This window comes from Canis aureus, chromosome 12, assembly GCF_053574225.1.
Source record: "Canis aureus isolate CA01 chromosome 12, VMU_Caureus_v.1.0, whole genome shotgun sequence".
NCBI lineage: Eukaryota > Metazoa > Chordata > Mammalia > Carnivora > Canidae > Canis > Canis aureus.
Window position 1 is genome coordinate 46,687,104 of NC_135622.1, and position 16,467 is coordinate 46,703,570.

Below are 16,467 nucleotides of genomic sequence, written 5' to 3' on the forward strand. Positions count from 1 at the left end.
TTCCACATAGGAGTGAAACCTTATGGTATTTGTCTTTCTCTGACTGACTTAATTCTGCTTAGCATAATACCTACACTCTAGCTCCATCCAGGTCATTGCAAATGGCAAGATTTCATTCTTTTTGATGGCTCAGTAATATTCCGTAGTGCATATACCATATGTTCTTTTTTTTTTTTTTAAAGATTTTATTTATTCACGAGAGAGAGAGAAAGAGAGAGAGAGAGAGAGAGAGAGAGAGGCAGAGACACAGGCAGAGGGAGAAGCAGGCTCCATTCAGGGAGCCTAACATGGGACTCAGTCCCGGGTCTCCAGGATCACGCCCTGGGCCAAAGTTGGCGCTAATCTGCTGAGCCACCTGGCCTGCCCCCCGCCCCCCCCTTTTTAAGGATTTTATTTATATATTCATGAGAAAGAGAGAGGCAGAGACACAGGCAGAGGGAGAAATATATTCTTTATCCATTCATTAGTCAATGAACATTTGGGCTCTTTCTATAATTTGGCTATTGTTGGTAATGCTGCTATAAACATAGGGGTGCATATGTCCCTTTGAATTGTAGTTTTGTATCCTGTGGGTAAATACCTAAATTGCTGGATCTCAGGGTAGTTCTGTTTTTAACTTTTTGAGGAACCTCCATACTGTTCTCCAGAGTGGCTGCACCAGTTTCCATTCCCACCAACAGTGTAAGAGGGTTCCCCCTTCTCCACATCCTCCCCAGCATCTGTTGTTTCCTGTGTCGTTAATTTCAGCCATTCTGACAGGTGTAAGGTGGTATCTCATTGTGGATTTGATTTGTATTTCTCTGATGATGAGTGATGTTGAGCATCTTTTCATGTGTCTGTTGGCCTTGATGTGAATACTTTAAATATATGAAATAAAATACCATAAACTATAGTTAACTATAAATGGGTTGGGAAGAATTGACATCTTTATATTCAGGCTCATTATGTATAATATATAGTTTCACATTTTTGCTAAGAATATTTAATATCGTTTGTCTTACTTTACATTTGCATTTGTAAATAGGACCTCCTTTCCTTCTTTATATTGGTTATTGATGGTATTATGATATATTTCGACTTTTCTACTTTTGTCTTCCGAATTGTTATGATTTCGTGAAATTTTTTAGTGCATACTCTTATCCTTTACAAGTATAAGGATGTTATACTTGTACTTATACTGTTTTCCTTATTTCTATTTCATTTTTTTCTTTGCTTTATTCTTACTGCATTGCTTAAAATTGCCTGTATTATCTATAGCGATAGTAGATAAACTTGTTTCATTTATCATTTTAATGGTGCTCTAGAATCTTGAGAATGCAAGTTGAATTTAGTTTAATATATTTTCCTAAATTTGTTTTCTCTGTTGTAGTTCTTTAGATATTATGTATTAGGATATGGACATTTAGTTTTTATTGGCCCCAAACCAAATTCTACTGCCCGTGAAAAAGTCCTACATTTTTTTTTCTATCTTAAAAATTGTGGTAAATAAAATATACGTAAAATTTACCATTTTAACTATTTTTAAAAATGTCCTATATATTGGGTAATCATCTGATATACTTATTTCTTTGTTGAAGTAGGATTGTTAACATTTCACCTTGGATAATTGATAGCTAAATCCCACTTGCTGTCTGAAGCATTTTCCAAGTTGATATACATAGTATGATAAGGTGAATATGCAGGTATTTTTACATTGTTTTAGAAGGAATTTTTATACTTTTACATCTTGGTTATTAAAATGGTCAGAGAGATCAACATTTTAAAAGCATAATTAATGAAAAAATGATTCACTGTACTTACTTAAAAAATAAGGATAAGAGAAAGTTTTGTTAATTTGGAGTTACATTTTTTATTGTAAATATTTGACCTAATTTTTCTTCCTGATCTTCAGAGTGTATGGTTTTGAAATAATTATCATGTTTTAATGTATTACAGGTCACCATATCATCAGCCAACCTCTTACAGGCCAAGATTATTGCTGTCTGGAGAACGAGGCTCAGGTCAAACTTCTCACCTTGCTCCAGCACTTTTGCACACTCTAGAAAAATTCTCTGTGCACAGACTAGATCTCCCAGCACTTTATTCAGTTAGTGCCAAAACACCTGAAGAATCATGTGCACAGGTAGGTTTGTACCATATCAGAGTACTTTTAACTTTCTTATTTTTTATTTCTCTGTAGTGTGTGTAGATAAAGTTTTTTCAAAGAACAGTAATGTCAATATTAACTTTTTGTTGGTTATTCATGAACATTCAAATATTAAGGCTGAGGATCCTTTTAATAGGTGTATTATGTTTAAAAGTCAGCTCATTGTTTCCCCATGATATTTCATTATTTTCTGAAATTTCAGTATTCTCTTTCTTATGTTAAAGTTTTATTAAACATTTTAGAAAGGAAGTTTCTTTTGCCTCTTTCTTTCTTTCTTTCTTTCTTTCTTTCTTTCTTTCTTTCTTTCTTTCTTTCTTTCTTTCTTTCATATTTTATTTATTTATTCATGAAAGACACAGGGAGAAAGAGAGGGGCAGAGGAAGAAGCAGGCTCCATGCAGGGAGCCCAAAGTGGGAGCCCAATCCTGGGTCTCCAGGATTAGGTCCCAGGCTGAAGGCAGTGCTAAACCGCTGAGCCACCGGGGCTGCCCTCTTTTGCCTTTTTCTCCCCCACTTTTCAACGCTGTGGTTTCAGAGCCTTTCTAGACTTATGTCTCTACTTACCTAAGAAAGGGAAATGATAACCAATTTGAGATGCCAGAATTTAAAAATAATGTAGGAAAGTGATAGCAATTTAAAAATTATATGTATTTGCACCAAGAGTCAAGTGTGATACTTGATTTTTAACTACTTTATATTTGCTGTTTTGTGAAGTGCAAAGTTCTAATGAGGCTGTTTATACTCCTTGAGGTTTTAATATATAACTATGAATTTATTGTAAGTGTGTCATGTTAGATCTAGAGGTTAGGGGAATAAGTTTTTTGAGCTAAGGGACCTTGTCTTCACCATTTCTGTCTCTCTGACACAGTGCCCAGCTCATAATAAGTACTCATTGAATGTTTAAATTAAATGTTTCTTATGAATAAATTAGAGGAATGTCACTTTCTACTTTGATATTTAGCCTACTTTTAGAGATGAGGTGACTACAGTAGTAACACTGAAGAGCATTGCACATAATTTTGTTTTTTTCAGATATATTTTATAAAATATTTAACACCTACACATGCTACCTAATTGAAAACCTTTCTAAAAAAAAAAAAAAAAGAAAGAAAACCTTTCTATTACTTGTAGCAAGAAATGTGTATTTATTTAATAGTCCACAGTGTTGATTTCATTCTTTTTTATTTACAGTTGTTTGGGTATCAACATTCTAGTAGCACTTTACTACTTAGAAAGCCCTAATTAATTTTTTTTCTAAAACCCATGGCTTAAATAAAAAACTATATACCAGTACTTTGTTCCAAGTTTTATACATTTAACTCATCCCAACTGTGAGTGCTTTCCAATAATGTTGATTTATATATTTGTTCATATCTTTCCTTTTTAGTGAGAAAAAATTATTGCAGTTTGTATGCAAGTAAGAGAATTACTCAGTACCATTAAAAATAAATCCAGGGAGAGAGAATCTAAACAGTCACTAATTATGGAAGAAAGAACTTGAGTATCAAAAAAACACTAAATCCAAATAGTTTCACAGGTCAATTCCTTTAATCTTAAAGGATAAGATCATTTTGATGCTAAACTGAACTACAAAGAAAACCATAAGACTAATCTCACATAGGCAATGGTCATAAAGTGAATATTACAAATAGATTCTAATAGCACACCAGAAGAGTAGTATACTGTTATTGAAGCATGCAAATTTGGGGCACCTGAGTGTCTCAGTGGTTGAACATCTGCCTTTGGCTCGGGTCGTGATCTCGGGGTTCTGGGATCAGTCTCACATCAGGCTCCCTGTGGAGAGCCTATTTCTCCCTCTGCCTCTCTGTGTGTGTGTGTCTCATGAATAAATAAATAAAATCTTAAAAAACCATGCAAAATTGATTTAGTTAGACATTAAGACATAAAAATACTGGGACAGACTGAAGTTACAAATCTTTGCCTATGATATGATTGTATATATGGAAAACTTATAGGACCTACTGAAAAATTACTAGGCACAGTAAGAATTCTGTAAGACACTTTCAAAGTTAATGTAAAATAGTTTTCTTTTGTACACATAGTAACAAGTTAGAAATAAAGTAGAGGAAATGATCCCATTTAAAATAACAAGTTTACCTGGAAATTAAATAATTAATTAAGGGCCTAAAAGAAGAAAACCAAAAATTTAGTAAGGAGGACAGTTGAATTAAAAAAAAAAAAAACAACACAAAAAAACAAAAACAAAAACAAAAAACAGCAACAACAAGAAACTTTTTGTTTTTTGCCTTGTGTTTTAATTACTGTACTACAAAGTATGTACTCAAGTTAAATTGCAAACTGATTAAAATATCAGCTACTTTGCTTATTGTTTGTAGCCTTGGACAATTTGCTTAACTTCTTTGAGCTTTAATTCTCTCATCTATTAAATGAAGATAATGGTGCTACATAATAAGGTGGTTGTAATTAAAACAAGATCATCCAAGGGCACCTAGGTGGCTCAGTCTGTTAAGTGTCTGCCTTCAGCTCAGGGCATGATCCCAAGGGTCCTGGGGTTGAGCCCCACTTTGGCCTCCGTGCTCAGAGGCAGTCTGCTTTTCCCTCTCCCTATGCCACTCCCTTTGCTTCTGCTCTCGCTTTCTCTTTCAAATAAATAAGTAAATAAAATCTAAGAAAGAAAAAAAACAAGCTGATCCAATAGGGATGGCATATAGTACCCAGTAGCTGTTAGCTGTTATCATATTTATCACTACTGCTACAGCTTCTTGACACAACCAAGGGCTGGTAAGAGTCAAAACTGGAAAGTTGTGAGTTCTTTTCTAAATTAATGTATAAATTAAATGCAATCTCAAATATGATGTACCCAGAATTTAAGAGGAAGAGTTACAAAAGGGCTTTGCGTTTCTTCTAGAAAATAAATATGAGGGATTCCTGGATAACTCAGTCGGTTAAGCTTCTGACTCTTGATTTTGGCTTGGGTCACGATCTCAGGGTTGTGAGATCAAGCCCTGAGTTGGGCTCTGTGCTGAGTGTGGAGCCTGCTTAAGATTCTCTTCCTCTACTCCTTTATCTGCTCCTCCCCACTGCTTGCATACATACATTCTCTCTCTCTCTTAAAAGAATGAAAGAAAGAAAGAGAAAAGAATGAAAGGGAGAGAAAGAAAGAAAAGAAATATGAGGATAGCAAAGACACTTTTAGAGGGAAAAATATGAAGGATTTAAAAAATGTAACAGAACATAGTAATAAGGAATATGTACCTGTGCAGGGAAAGACAGATAAAGTAATAGAAGAGAGAATGAACACTTAGGCTTATGTAGAAATGAGAGTTTAGTATCTGATGATGTTTAGCATATGATGATGACATTTGATAGCATAGAATAGATGAATTATTTAATAAATGGTCATGGAAAACTGTCTGATTCTATGAGGGGAAAAATAAAACAAAATGGGATTTTCTACCATTTTTGGGGGCCCCCCAAATAAATTGTAGATGTCAACAGAACTGTAAAAAGAGAATTCACAAGGTCAATATATTTATTATCTTGAATATGAGAAAGTAGTTTCTACGCAATGAACACAAACTAGAAAACATAAAGACTTGAACAAATTTGACCTTATAAAATTTAAATTACACATGGCAGAAATATTGTAATAAAATTAATAGACACAACCTGGCAAAAAAAAGTATATTTGTAACACACATCAAGGGTAAGTTTCCGATCCCTGGGTGGCGCAGCGGTTTAGCGCCTGCCTTTGGCTCAGGGCGCGATCCTGGAGACCCGGGATCGAATCCCACGTCGGGCTCCCGGTGCATGGAGCCTGTTTCTCCCTCTGCTTGTGTCTCTGCCTCTCTCTCTCTCTCTGTGACTATCATAAATAAATAAAAATTAAAAAAAAAAAGGGTAAGTTTCCTAAATATACAAAAATATGTTAAAATCAGTAGGAAAAAGCGACAGTGACAATGTAATATAAAAATTGGCAAAATAGCATGCCATTTATAGGAAGAAAAAAATAGAAAAAGCAACAAGTAAAAGTTTCAAAAGATTCTTAGCCTCACTTATAGGTGAAGAAAATGCAAATTATAGCAACAGGATACTATTTTGAAACAACTTTCTGGTTTGTAAAAATAAAAAGCTTGATGATGACTGGTGATTTTGGAGAGTAGGTTGGTGTTACTTTAAAAAATTTTAAATACATATACCTTTTGGCCCAGGATTTTTAAGGAAATTTTTTTAAGGATGTTTCAGCTATAGTCATTGCTGGATGAACAAGGACCTTTATCACAGCATCATATAGCATTCCCAAACTAAATAAGACCAACAAACTAAATGTCCTTGAATGGTGGGTGGGCTATGATAAATTATGTTATATATCCTTATGTACTGTGAAGCCATTAACAAGAATGAGGTAAATTTACATAGGAGATATACGTGAAAGGGGATATTTGTGAAAACAAGTTGTAGATTAATCAATCAAAATATGATCTTTGTGTAAAAGTAAACCTTAAAAATATATATTCATGCTTATCTATAAGCAGAAATTTTGTCCATAATACCCCAAAAAACTGTTAATAGTCATTGCTGGGCAGCCCCAGTGGCGTAGCAGTTTGGCGCCGCCTGTAGCCCGGGGCATGATCCTGGAGACCCTGGATTGAGTCCCATGTCAGGCTCTCTGCATGGAGCTTGCTCCCTCTGCCTGTGTCTCTACCTTTCTCTCTCTCTCTCTCTCTCTCTTTCTGCATCTCTATGAATAAATAAATAAAATAAAATCTTTAAAAAAAATAATCATTGCTTTGGCGTGGGGGAAGGAATTGGAGAATTGGGGAATGAATCAAACTTTGTCGTTTTAGTTTACAATCTGCTATACGGTTTGGATTTTTTTTTTTTTTTTTTTGATGTGTATGTTTGATAATATCAAGCAAAGTAAAGAAAATCACTTTGAAAGAAGATCATTTTCAGAGAGAGAGTATTCTCTCTATAGTTCTTTAGCTAAAATGTGTGTGTACATGTTCATAAATCCATTACTGACTTAATATTGGGTGAGGAAATACTTAGGAAGCAGTGTATTGAACTATGTTGGTGTTGCTGCGATTCTAGAATTTTTTTCTGTGTTCCACTGGGCATCATTGGGGTAAATTTGAATTCTAACCATATCCTCTTAGATCTCTTTGTCATCTTTTACTACTTTTTTGTTGTGTTTTTGGGAAGGTTGGAGAGAGGTGTCCTTTGGTAGTGGAAAAGAACAAAAATGTAACATTTTTCTGGTTGTATTACACTGCATTTAGCACATCAAGATATCTCATCTTTTCTGATTATGCCAATAAGGTCCTGGATGAGAAGTAGAGCTTATTTTTGAGTGACCACACCTAGGTGTCCAATCTGATGGGGGGACTGAGTAGAATTTTGTAGATATGGGTAGCTGAAGCTCAGACTTCTGAATATTGGCTAGAGACCAGATAAACTGTCCTGGTTAACCACTGATTATTTGTATTTTAAGTACATGTATAAAGTTATTTTAAATTGGTAAATATATTACTGTCTCTTATAAAAAATTATCCAAAAGGAGACTATTACATTATAAAACTAAGCATTTTTTTTCTTAATCTGTGGAGCTATTAGTTGGTATAAGGAGATAAAAAAGTCCTAGGAAAGAGAATATACTAGTCAGGTGCTAAAATGCTGGAAAGAAGAAAAACCTCTTCTCTTTCCTCCTCTCTTCTATATTCCCTTATTCTCTTTTACCTTACTTCTCTTGAGAGTTAGTCTTCCTATAGGCAGGATTCTCTCTAAATTGATGTGGTTTAACCTGTGGCAAATGGCAAATTATTCTTCTGTGCTTTTCTCTTTTCTCCAGCCTTTGAGGTACTTAATATAAATTAAGTTGGATTATTTAATAATGTGACACAAACATGAAAATTAATCTTAAAGAAGTCTTAAATGATCTTTAAATCTTTATATATGTGATAAGGTGGAAAAGTAGAAAAGCCCAGTTTATATTTCTTTATACATATTTAACTCTATGTCTGTTTTTAAAACATATTCACACACAGGGATGTATATGAAAATCTTTATTCCTTCATACTGCCTCAGCCGATGATACTATAAATTATGTGAAAACAGTAGAGGAATTAATGTCTACTAAAGGGTTTTTTCATTGTTTATTAAGATTTAATGAATATAGGAGTTGTCTGGGGGTGCTTATTAAAATTTCTTTTTCCCTGGGTCTACTCTCAAGATTTCTGATTCTTTAAATTTGAGGTTAGCCCAGGAAAATGCACTTTAAACCTGCATCAAGGTGTTACTATTCTGGGTCTTCAGTAGATCACACTTTGAGATACAGTACTTTGGCTGATGACTAGACACTAGGTATTTATTACTGAAAACAACTCCCCAATACATAAAGTAGTGTGTGTGTGTGTGTGTGTCTATCTGTCTATATATATATATATATATCTCATAATCTTCCAAAGGCTCTGGAAGGAAAATAGAAAACTCTGGTGTAACCTGAAAGATTTATTATTCCATTAAGTTTACAAGTAATTATTGAGCCCTACAATAAAGTTGGAGATGTTAGTAGCTGTAGTAAAAGACTTATCTTTATTAATTCTCTTTTAAAAAAACCAGCTATGATTTCCCTTTTCTGACGCCTTCAACTGTTTTTGTTTTTTTTTTTTTTTTTGTCTTTTGTATTATTTCGACTGTTGATTTAGGAAAACCAGGACTGATGAGTGTATTGTATTTTATCTTTTTTATTAATGCAGAAGTACGATTGAATTGATAAATTTATTTATATGTTATCTCTCAGAAGCTTTGGAGTTTGGCTACTGTATGGTGTTACAAGTAATTTCAGTCAGTCAGTCAATAAGGGTTGTTGTGAGTGTTTGGGGTTTTTTTTTGGTGAAAATTTAGTATATTTCTTATCCCAGAAAGAAATCGTATTTGGAAATGTTCAGAGGAAATCCTTTTGGTTAAATAGCTTGAAGGAATTAAGATACTTACCTATGTGTATTCTTTGGATGTTCTTGTGTTTGTTTACAAGGGTTTCTGGATTTCTCCCATAACAGTCTGTGTATACTTTGGATACTCTTGTGTTTGTGCACGTGGATTTCTGTGTTTTACCATAGCAATAACTTTTTTTTTTTTTTTTTTTTTTGAGTTGTAAACAAATTAAATTGCCCTGGTCCAGAGTTTATCACATTTACTGAAATTCTTGAAGTTTTTAGGCAATGAAAATAACAGAAGAGGAATTTGGGTGATTTAATTTTCATAAAATGTTGCTTAATATTGCATTTGTTCAGACTCTAGTATAGTTATGTTTTATAACAGGCTGTTTTTGTATGCTTGTGGTGAAATCGAGTACTTTATTTCTTGAATCCTGATCTCAGACAGTGTCTCCTTCTTACAGAGATGCTTGTTAAATCCTAGGTAAATAGAATATAAATGGAGTAAAGTGAGAGATATTATATGAAATTATTAGTAATGCAGATATATTATTTATTATAATATTTTGTGATAGCATGGTATAAGGAATTGAATAAACTTATTTTAATAGTGCTTTTTATTATAAAAATCAAGAATATTTTAGTCCCTGAGATTTTTAACTTATGTTTAGTAATTGTAGCACATTCATAATACTCTAACAAAAGCAAGACAAATTCTAGAGCTTTATTGATGACAAAAAGTCGTTTCCTTCTGTCTTATATGGCCCCTTTTGAGAAAATGAAAGCTATACAAGCTTAGAGCTTTCTACTTCATACACATTTGTGTTTAAAATTGCTCTAGTTTCCATTTTCTAAAGAAAATGGCTTGTTATGGGCTCTATAGTCTTAATTTTTACAATATAGTAAACCTTCATGCACTACACACTTTAATTTGCTGGCTAAAATACTGACTTGAAAGTTTAGCTTTTGAGATGATAATAACTCTTATAAATAGAGATGCAGTTTCCATAATTAATGCTTCCTTATATGGATACTTTTAACTTTAATGGCCTGATTTTTCTTTCATATCTTTAATATTCAGAGGAAGTAGTTTGTGATTTTTTTTTTATATAAACTTTAAAACAAGTTACATAAGGGACCATGATGTCTGGCGCAAGAAGAGGCCAGAAGGAAATAAAATATATTGTTTACAGAATCAAAATGAACAGTTCACATACACTGGTGTTTGTTCATTTTATTTGTGCAAGAGTGCTGGTCATGTCAGAGGTATTTTGGAACGGTTGGTTCAGTAATTTGGCCTACTGTCTTTTTTTCTCTATAACAGTTTTTCTGTTTTCTACTACACCTTGCACATCCACCAATCCAAGACACCCTATAGGTGAGTATTTTTCTAGTTATCAAATGGCATCACTTGTTCCCAAGACAGTGCCGCTTCACTAAAACTAGGCTTTATTTTTCTACTCTGAATCTGTTTAATTGATTTCACAGAGTGTATCTTGTCCCACAACTTTAAAAGTTACCAGCAAACTGCTGAAGAGCTGTTTTTACATTATAGAAGAATCACAATAAGATTGAATTTTTACCTGAATTTTTAAATATTGTTTTTAGACTATCTTTTTGAATTTTCATTATAAAAACTGGAGAACTAGAACAGCTTGGCTATATAAAGAAAATATGAAAGTTTAAATATTCTGAGATCACATGGGGTAAGGAATTAAAAATAACACTTGTTTTATTAGTGCTTCTAAATTTTTCTAGAAATTAGGAATGTTTTTCCTGTAAAGGCTTAGGAGAATAATTTTGAAAATAGCCCCTGGGTATTGATATCGCATGTAGTTAGGTTAATTGTAAAATCAGGTGATTGATGTACATTCATGGACCAGAAAGCCTAAGCCTTTTTATTTTCCTGTATTTGTCTTAGGCTTTTTTCCTTCTGATTTTTCCCCCCTTTAGGTTTTCAAATATAATTTTTGAAAATTCTACTGATAGAGATATTTTCTTAAAGTCTTTAGAAATAGTAGTTCAATAGGAGGTCATGTTCAATTTGTTGATTGGAGGAGAATTGGATGAAAAGGAAAAAAATAGAAAACCCCCCTCAACTCTCTTAGAGTTGGTGATGCTTTTATTTCCATTTCAGCCTCGCAAATAAGTTTAAAACTCCTATAGTACTGCATTATTTAACTTCTGACTCTGTAAAGTTTTTGTTTATCACTTAACTTTCTGTTGCTTTGCCCTTACTCTTTGGTACTTATTAGCAGCTGGATGTTCTCTACACACATTTCTAGAAAACCTAACCTACAAGTACTAGAATGAAAGGCTACATTTTATGTTTTTTAAAGGCATGTTTTCTTATCTCTTCTTGGGCATGTGGTAACTTGCATGGCTGAATTAGGTGGTTAGTTTTGTGAGGTTTCTCAGTAAACCATATAGCCCATTAGTCTTTTTCATGTAAGCACACTTCTTTCCCTGCTGACTGTCCCTGGTTTTACCAGCACAGAATGGGAGTTGGAAAGACAAAAGGCATTGGTTACTGTCTTCCACATACCATCCCTCATTTGGGTGGCATGTAACAAATTTTTTTCGGGGAGGGGGAATTAAATGCCTCACTTGCCTTTGTGCTCCTGTGTGGTTCCTTCCTTTTGCCAATATTTATGCTTGTTTTTCTCTTATGAATCTTCTACAAGAACTTTGGAAAACAATAATCCTTGGATTTTCAAGATCCAGGATAAGAGGGTGCGTGTTTGCAGAAAAGGTCAAAATTTGAGAGTCCTGGAGTTGTACTGTACAACTGTTCTGGATTGGTGGATATGCAAATATTAAAGGAAGGGAAGGAGCAAATATTACTTTTGATGTGAGTGATCATAACATCTACATTTCCAATTTTGGGGAAAATTTTATTTGAGCATCTTCCATCTGGTTTATTAAATTGGCAGTACATTTTATTTTACACAGAATGTTTAAGCTTTATAAAATGTAGCATTTGAAAAATTCATGCAAGTGGTAGACTTACTCATTAAAGAAAAATAATCATTTTGATTATTAGGAACATTTCTGATAATCCTAATCATTTGAAATATTAGATTGTTATTTCTCTATCTTGCACATTACACAGGTTAATTGAAATGTGAAAGTAGTAGAGAATTTCATTAGTTTTTTTTTTTTTTTTTTTTTCAATTTTCACTTATTTATGATAGAGAGAGAGAGAGGCAGAGACATAGGCAGAGGGATAAGCAGGCTCCATGCACCGGGATGCCCGATGTGGGATTCGATCCCGGGTCTCCAGGATCGCGCCCTGGGCCAAAGGCAGGCGCCAAACCGCTGCGCCACCCAGGGATCCCTAGTAGAGAATTTCAGAAATAGAATTCTGAAATTAAATTGAGGAAAGATTTTTACATTTATTCTCTCACAAAAGTATTGAGGAGATGCCATATTAACTCACAAGAATTGTTGACACGGGGTATTGAGCTGTTGTTGACATATATGTAAAGGGCAGTAGTTCTGCTTGGCAGCTTACTAATAGCCAACCTGGTCCTTACTGGCATATGTTGGCAGAGTGCAACTTAAGCTATGGTTATGACTCTTTTTTTTTTTTAAAGATTTTATTTATTTATTCACGAGAGAGAGACACAGAGAGAGAGGCAGAGACACAGGCAGAGGGAGAAGCAAGCTCCATGCAGGGAGCCCAACATGGGACTCAATCCCAGGTCTCCAGGATCATGCCCTGGGCTGAAGGCAGGTGCTGAACCGCTGAGCCACCTGGGCTGCCCTTAGGACTCTTTTTAACACCCAAGGAAACTTTAGTTTGTATTTTCTGACAATGGGAGTATCTCAGAGCTTTTTGCTAATTAATTTATTGCTCTTTAGCAATGTGAGGGTATTTTGTGACTATTTTATGGAGGATTGAATTAAGGTAATAGGAAGTAAACAAGTGGTTCAGTAGGTAGTTCATTTTAAGCCCTAAGGTGGTACATTGTGGTGAAAGTGTTTATTTAATTCATATATTTAGTGATTTTAGGGAATGTGCACAAACATGGAAACTATGTCTTCTCTTTTTTGTGCTTTACTGATACCATTTTGACATGGGTGATATATAGGTGCATGTTTACCTCTTTATTTGCAAAATATTTTATAGTGGTGTTTTGCTTTATTATCTTTACATGATAGATAAGTAGAGCAATTTGATTCCTTTATACTAAGTACTGAATAGGAATAACAAAATGGCAAAAAAAAATACCCCTTCTTCTTCTTCCTCTTTTTTTTTTTTTTTTTTTTTGAGGGGCAAGGGTAGATAGAAGTTACTATGTGGGGCTAGTACATCATATTTTGAACAGCTTGAATATCTGAGCTGAGAATAATTACAGTAACAGGCCTGACACATTTCATGTATTTGGGGGTTACTGAGTAAAGTTGAGAATATCCATTTGAATTTTTAATGCCAGTTCTTTCCTTAATTAGATTTTTCGTGAAGCTCGAAGAACAGTACCTAGTATTGTTTACATGCCTCACATTGGTGATTGGTGGGAAGCTGTCAGTGAAACTGTGAGAGCAACTTTTCTGACATTGCTGCAAGATATACCATCATTCTCACCTATATTTTTATTGTCTACCTCTGAAACCATGTACAGTGAACTGCCTGAAGAGGTAAGAAATGATTAAATATTTACCTTATTGTTTCAAATCATTGATCTTATAAATTGGACACATTTTAATTTATTTAATAAATTTAACTTCTTTAGCAAAATAAATGCTGTTTAGATTCATGCCTTGATTACATTACTTATTAGCCCTATGACTTAAGCAAGTTAGTAAATGATTTAAGTTTCAATTTCTTTTTTGGCATACTAGTGATATATTTGTCACTGTTGCTGCGAAGATTGAGATAATTGACATTTAGGCCAGAATTCCAGCATATGTGCGGTATGATACATACTATGAAGGCCTAAGCTGTATCATATAGTTCCATTACAATTAGCTTTCTTATTCTTGCTGTCTGGTAGATTATTTGTTGGGATTTAACCTTTCAGTTCTTTCTTTGGTATTATCATTGTTAATTTGTTATTACTGCTGTGCATGTTTTTCAAATCTGATACTTTTTAGTTCAAAGCCCTCATATTTAACATATTAGAATCAAAGGTAAAGTAACATTTGCTTCAGAAAAAAAAACAGTCAACTCATGTGAACAAAATTGATTTTTAAAAAAGTTGTGCTTCTAATCCCCTAAGCTTACTAGGTCTTGATATGACCACCTTTAGAAATGCTTAGAAGTATTTTGGCCAGGCAACATAGTTTATTTAAGAGATTTTGCATGTTTTAAATGCTATAATGTAAACCATAATAATGTAGAATTTTATGATTAAGGTACCTATTTACTGAGTTCTTTTGTTTAGCACTTGTTAGATATCTTGTTAAGGTTGATTTGTACACTTATTGATTTGTAAGTAAACTATATGTAGAATAATTCGTTTTTGGTTATTCAGAATCCAGTATTCTTAATTAAGACTATTAATCACAAAGTTGTTTTATCATAGAGGCCAATAAAGTTTAGCGGAATACTATATGTAGTAAGAGTCAGGAAAAAACAAGTTGTACTGACTTACTAGTCTTTTGATTTTGGATAAATATTTGAACCTAGAATAGTCTCAGTTGTCTCATCTATAAAATGTGGATAATAACAGATAGGCTTCTTGGTGTGAGATAGTATATGTGAATTTATGTTGGAAACCGCAGAGCTATAAAATGTTTGGTATTATGAAGTAGGAATGTACTTGAAATTGATTTAAATGGATTGGACCTGGACAAACCTAGGAGCCACTTTAAAAAATTAGATCTTCACGCTCAAATAGTTTTATTATAATTTTATAAGAGATAAAGAAAATTTGGGGGTAATTGAGGGTTCTACTTAGGAATATATTGTTACCTGATGTTTTCCTGATATTGTTTGAAAAATTTGTAAATAAAAGTCTTATGAACTCATCTTGATAACAGCAATTTTAGGGATGCCTGGGGGGGTCAGTGGTTGAGTATCTGCCTTTGGCTCAGGGTGTGATTCCAGAGTCCCGGAATCAAGTCTCACATTGGGCTCCCTGCATGGAGCCTGCCTCTCCCTCTACCTGTGTCTCTGCCTCTCTCTCTCTCTCTCTCTCTGTCTCTCTCTCTCTCTCTCTTTCTCTCTCTCTGTGTGTCTCTCATGAATAAATAAATAAAATCTTTAACAACAACAACAAGCCCCAGCAATTTCGCCTACTCCTGTTGTTTATTTACATATATGATTTTATTGTTTAGTGTTTTGTTTTTGTTTTTAAAGTTGGTGTGAAGCCCAATACAAGGCTTGAATTCACGACCCTGAAAGCAAAACCTGAGCTGAAATCAAGAGTCAGACACTTAACAGACTGAGCCATCCAGAGGCCCCTGTTGGTTTAGTTTTTTAAAGCTAAGGTTAGACCATACTTTCAGTGTCGCTATATTGTCATACTTTGTAATGGATTCAATTTATTCATTGTTTATCAGTAACCTTAATTAGTAGCTAAAGTATTAGAGATTAACTAGCATTGAATCCTGAAATTTCAACTTCCCCCCATTTGTTTTCTGTATTCTTTGCCCATATTAACCAGTTATTATTATTAACCAAGTAGCTACCAAAACTATCATGGATATCCACATTAGTGGGGGAGAAGATTAAGAGAATTCTCTCTCTCTCTCTCTTTCATAAAGATTTTATTTACTTATTCATGAGAGACACACAGAGAGAGAGGCAGGACATAGAGGGAGAAGCAGGCTCCTCACAGGAGGGAGCTCAATGTGCAACTCGCAACTCGGTTCCCGGACCTGGGATCACGCCCTGAGCTAAAGGCAGAGGCTCAACCGCTGAGCCACCCAGGCTTCCCTAAGAGAATTCTCTTAAACTACTCATTACACAATATGTTTTATATTTACTGTTCTTTGGAAATTCTCTGTCCCCAAGCCATTCATTTAAATTTCAGCTTTGCTTTTAGAATGCTTGCTTTGTTTAAGAGATGGTAGGGAATAATAGCACAAATTGATAAATATTTGGTGAATAAATGAAAAGCATAGAGAGTTGCAGACTAAGTAACTGTAGGCTAGCAAAGTGCCTGATCTATATATATAAGTTTTATAATAGAATATATTATATTCTGTATAAACTGTATATATAAGTTTTATAATAGAAATAATATTAATAGAATAGTGTATTTAAATACACTAGAAAGGATATTTTCAAATTTTTTTACTGATGAGGTGTTAGATTAAAAAAAAAACAGGAATCATTGTTCTAGATGAGCTGTTTTCCAAATGTGGTTCAAGGACTTCTGTGAACCCCACAAGACTTTCAGGGGAGATGTCACATTCCTTTTTTTTCCTAACTGTATATCTGCTTGAATATGGG

At 33.9% G+C, this 16,467-nt stretch overlaps 1 protein-coding gene across 2 annotated transcripts in view; it reads left to right on the top strand.

Moving 5' to 3' along the window:
- Positions 1-16,467, top strand: part of ATAD2B (ATPase family AAA domain containing 2B) — a 156,985-nt gene that overhangs the window by 95,949 nt on the left and 44,569 nt on the right. For both annotated transcript variants that reach the window (XM_077843971.1, XM_077843970.1), the window contains exons 18-19: positions 1,936-2,122; positions 13,521-13,706. In XM_077843971.1, coding sequence (XP_077700097.1) covers positions 1,936-2,122; positions 13,521-13,706 — 373 coding nt within the window. The remainder of the gene's footprint in view (positions 1-1,935; positions 2,123-13,520; positions 13,707-16,467) is intronic.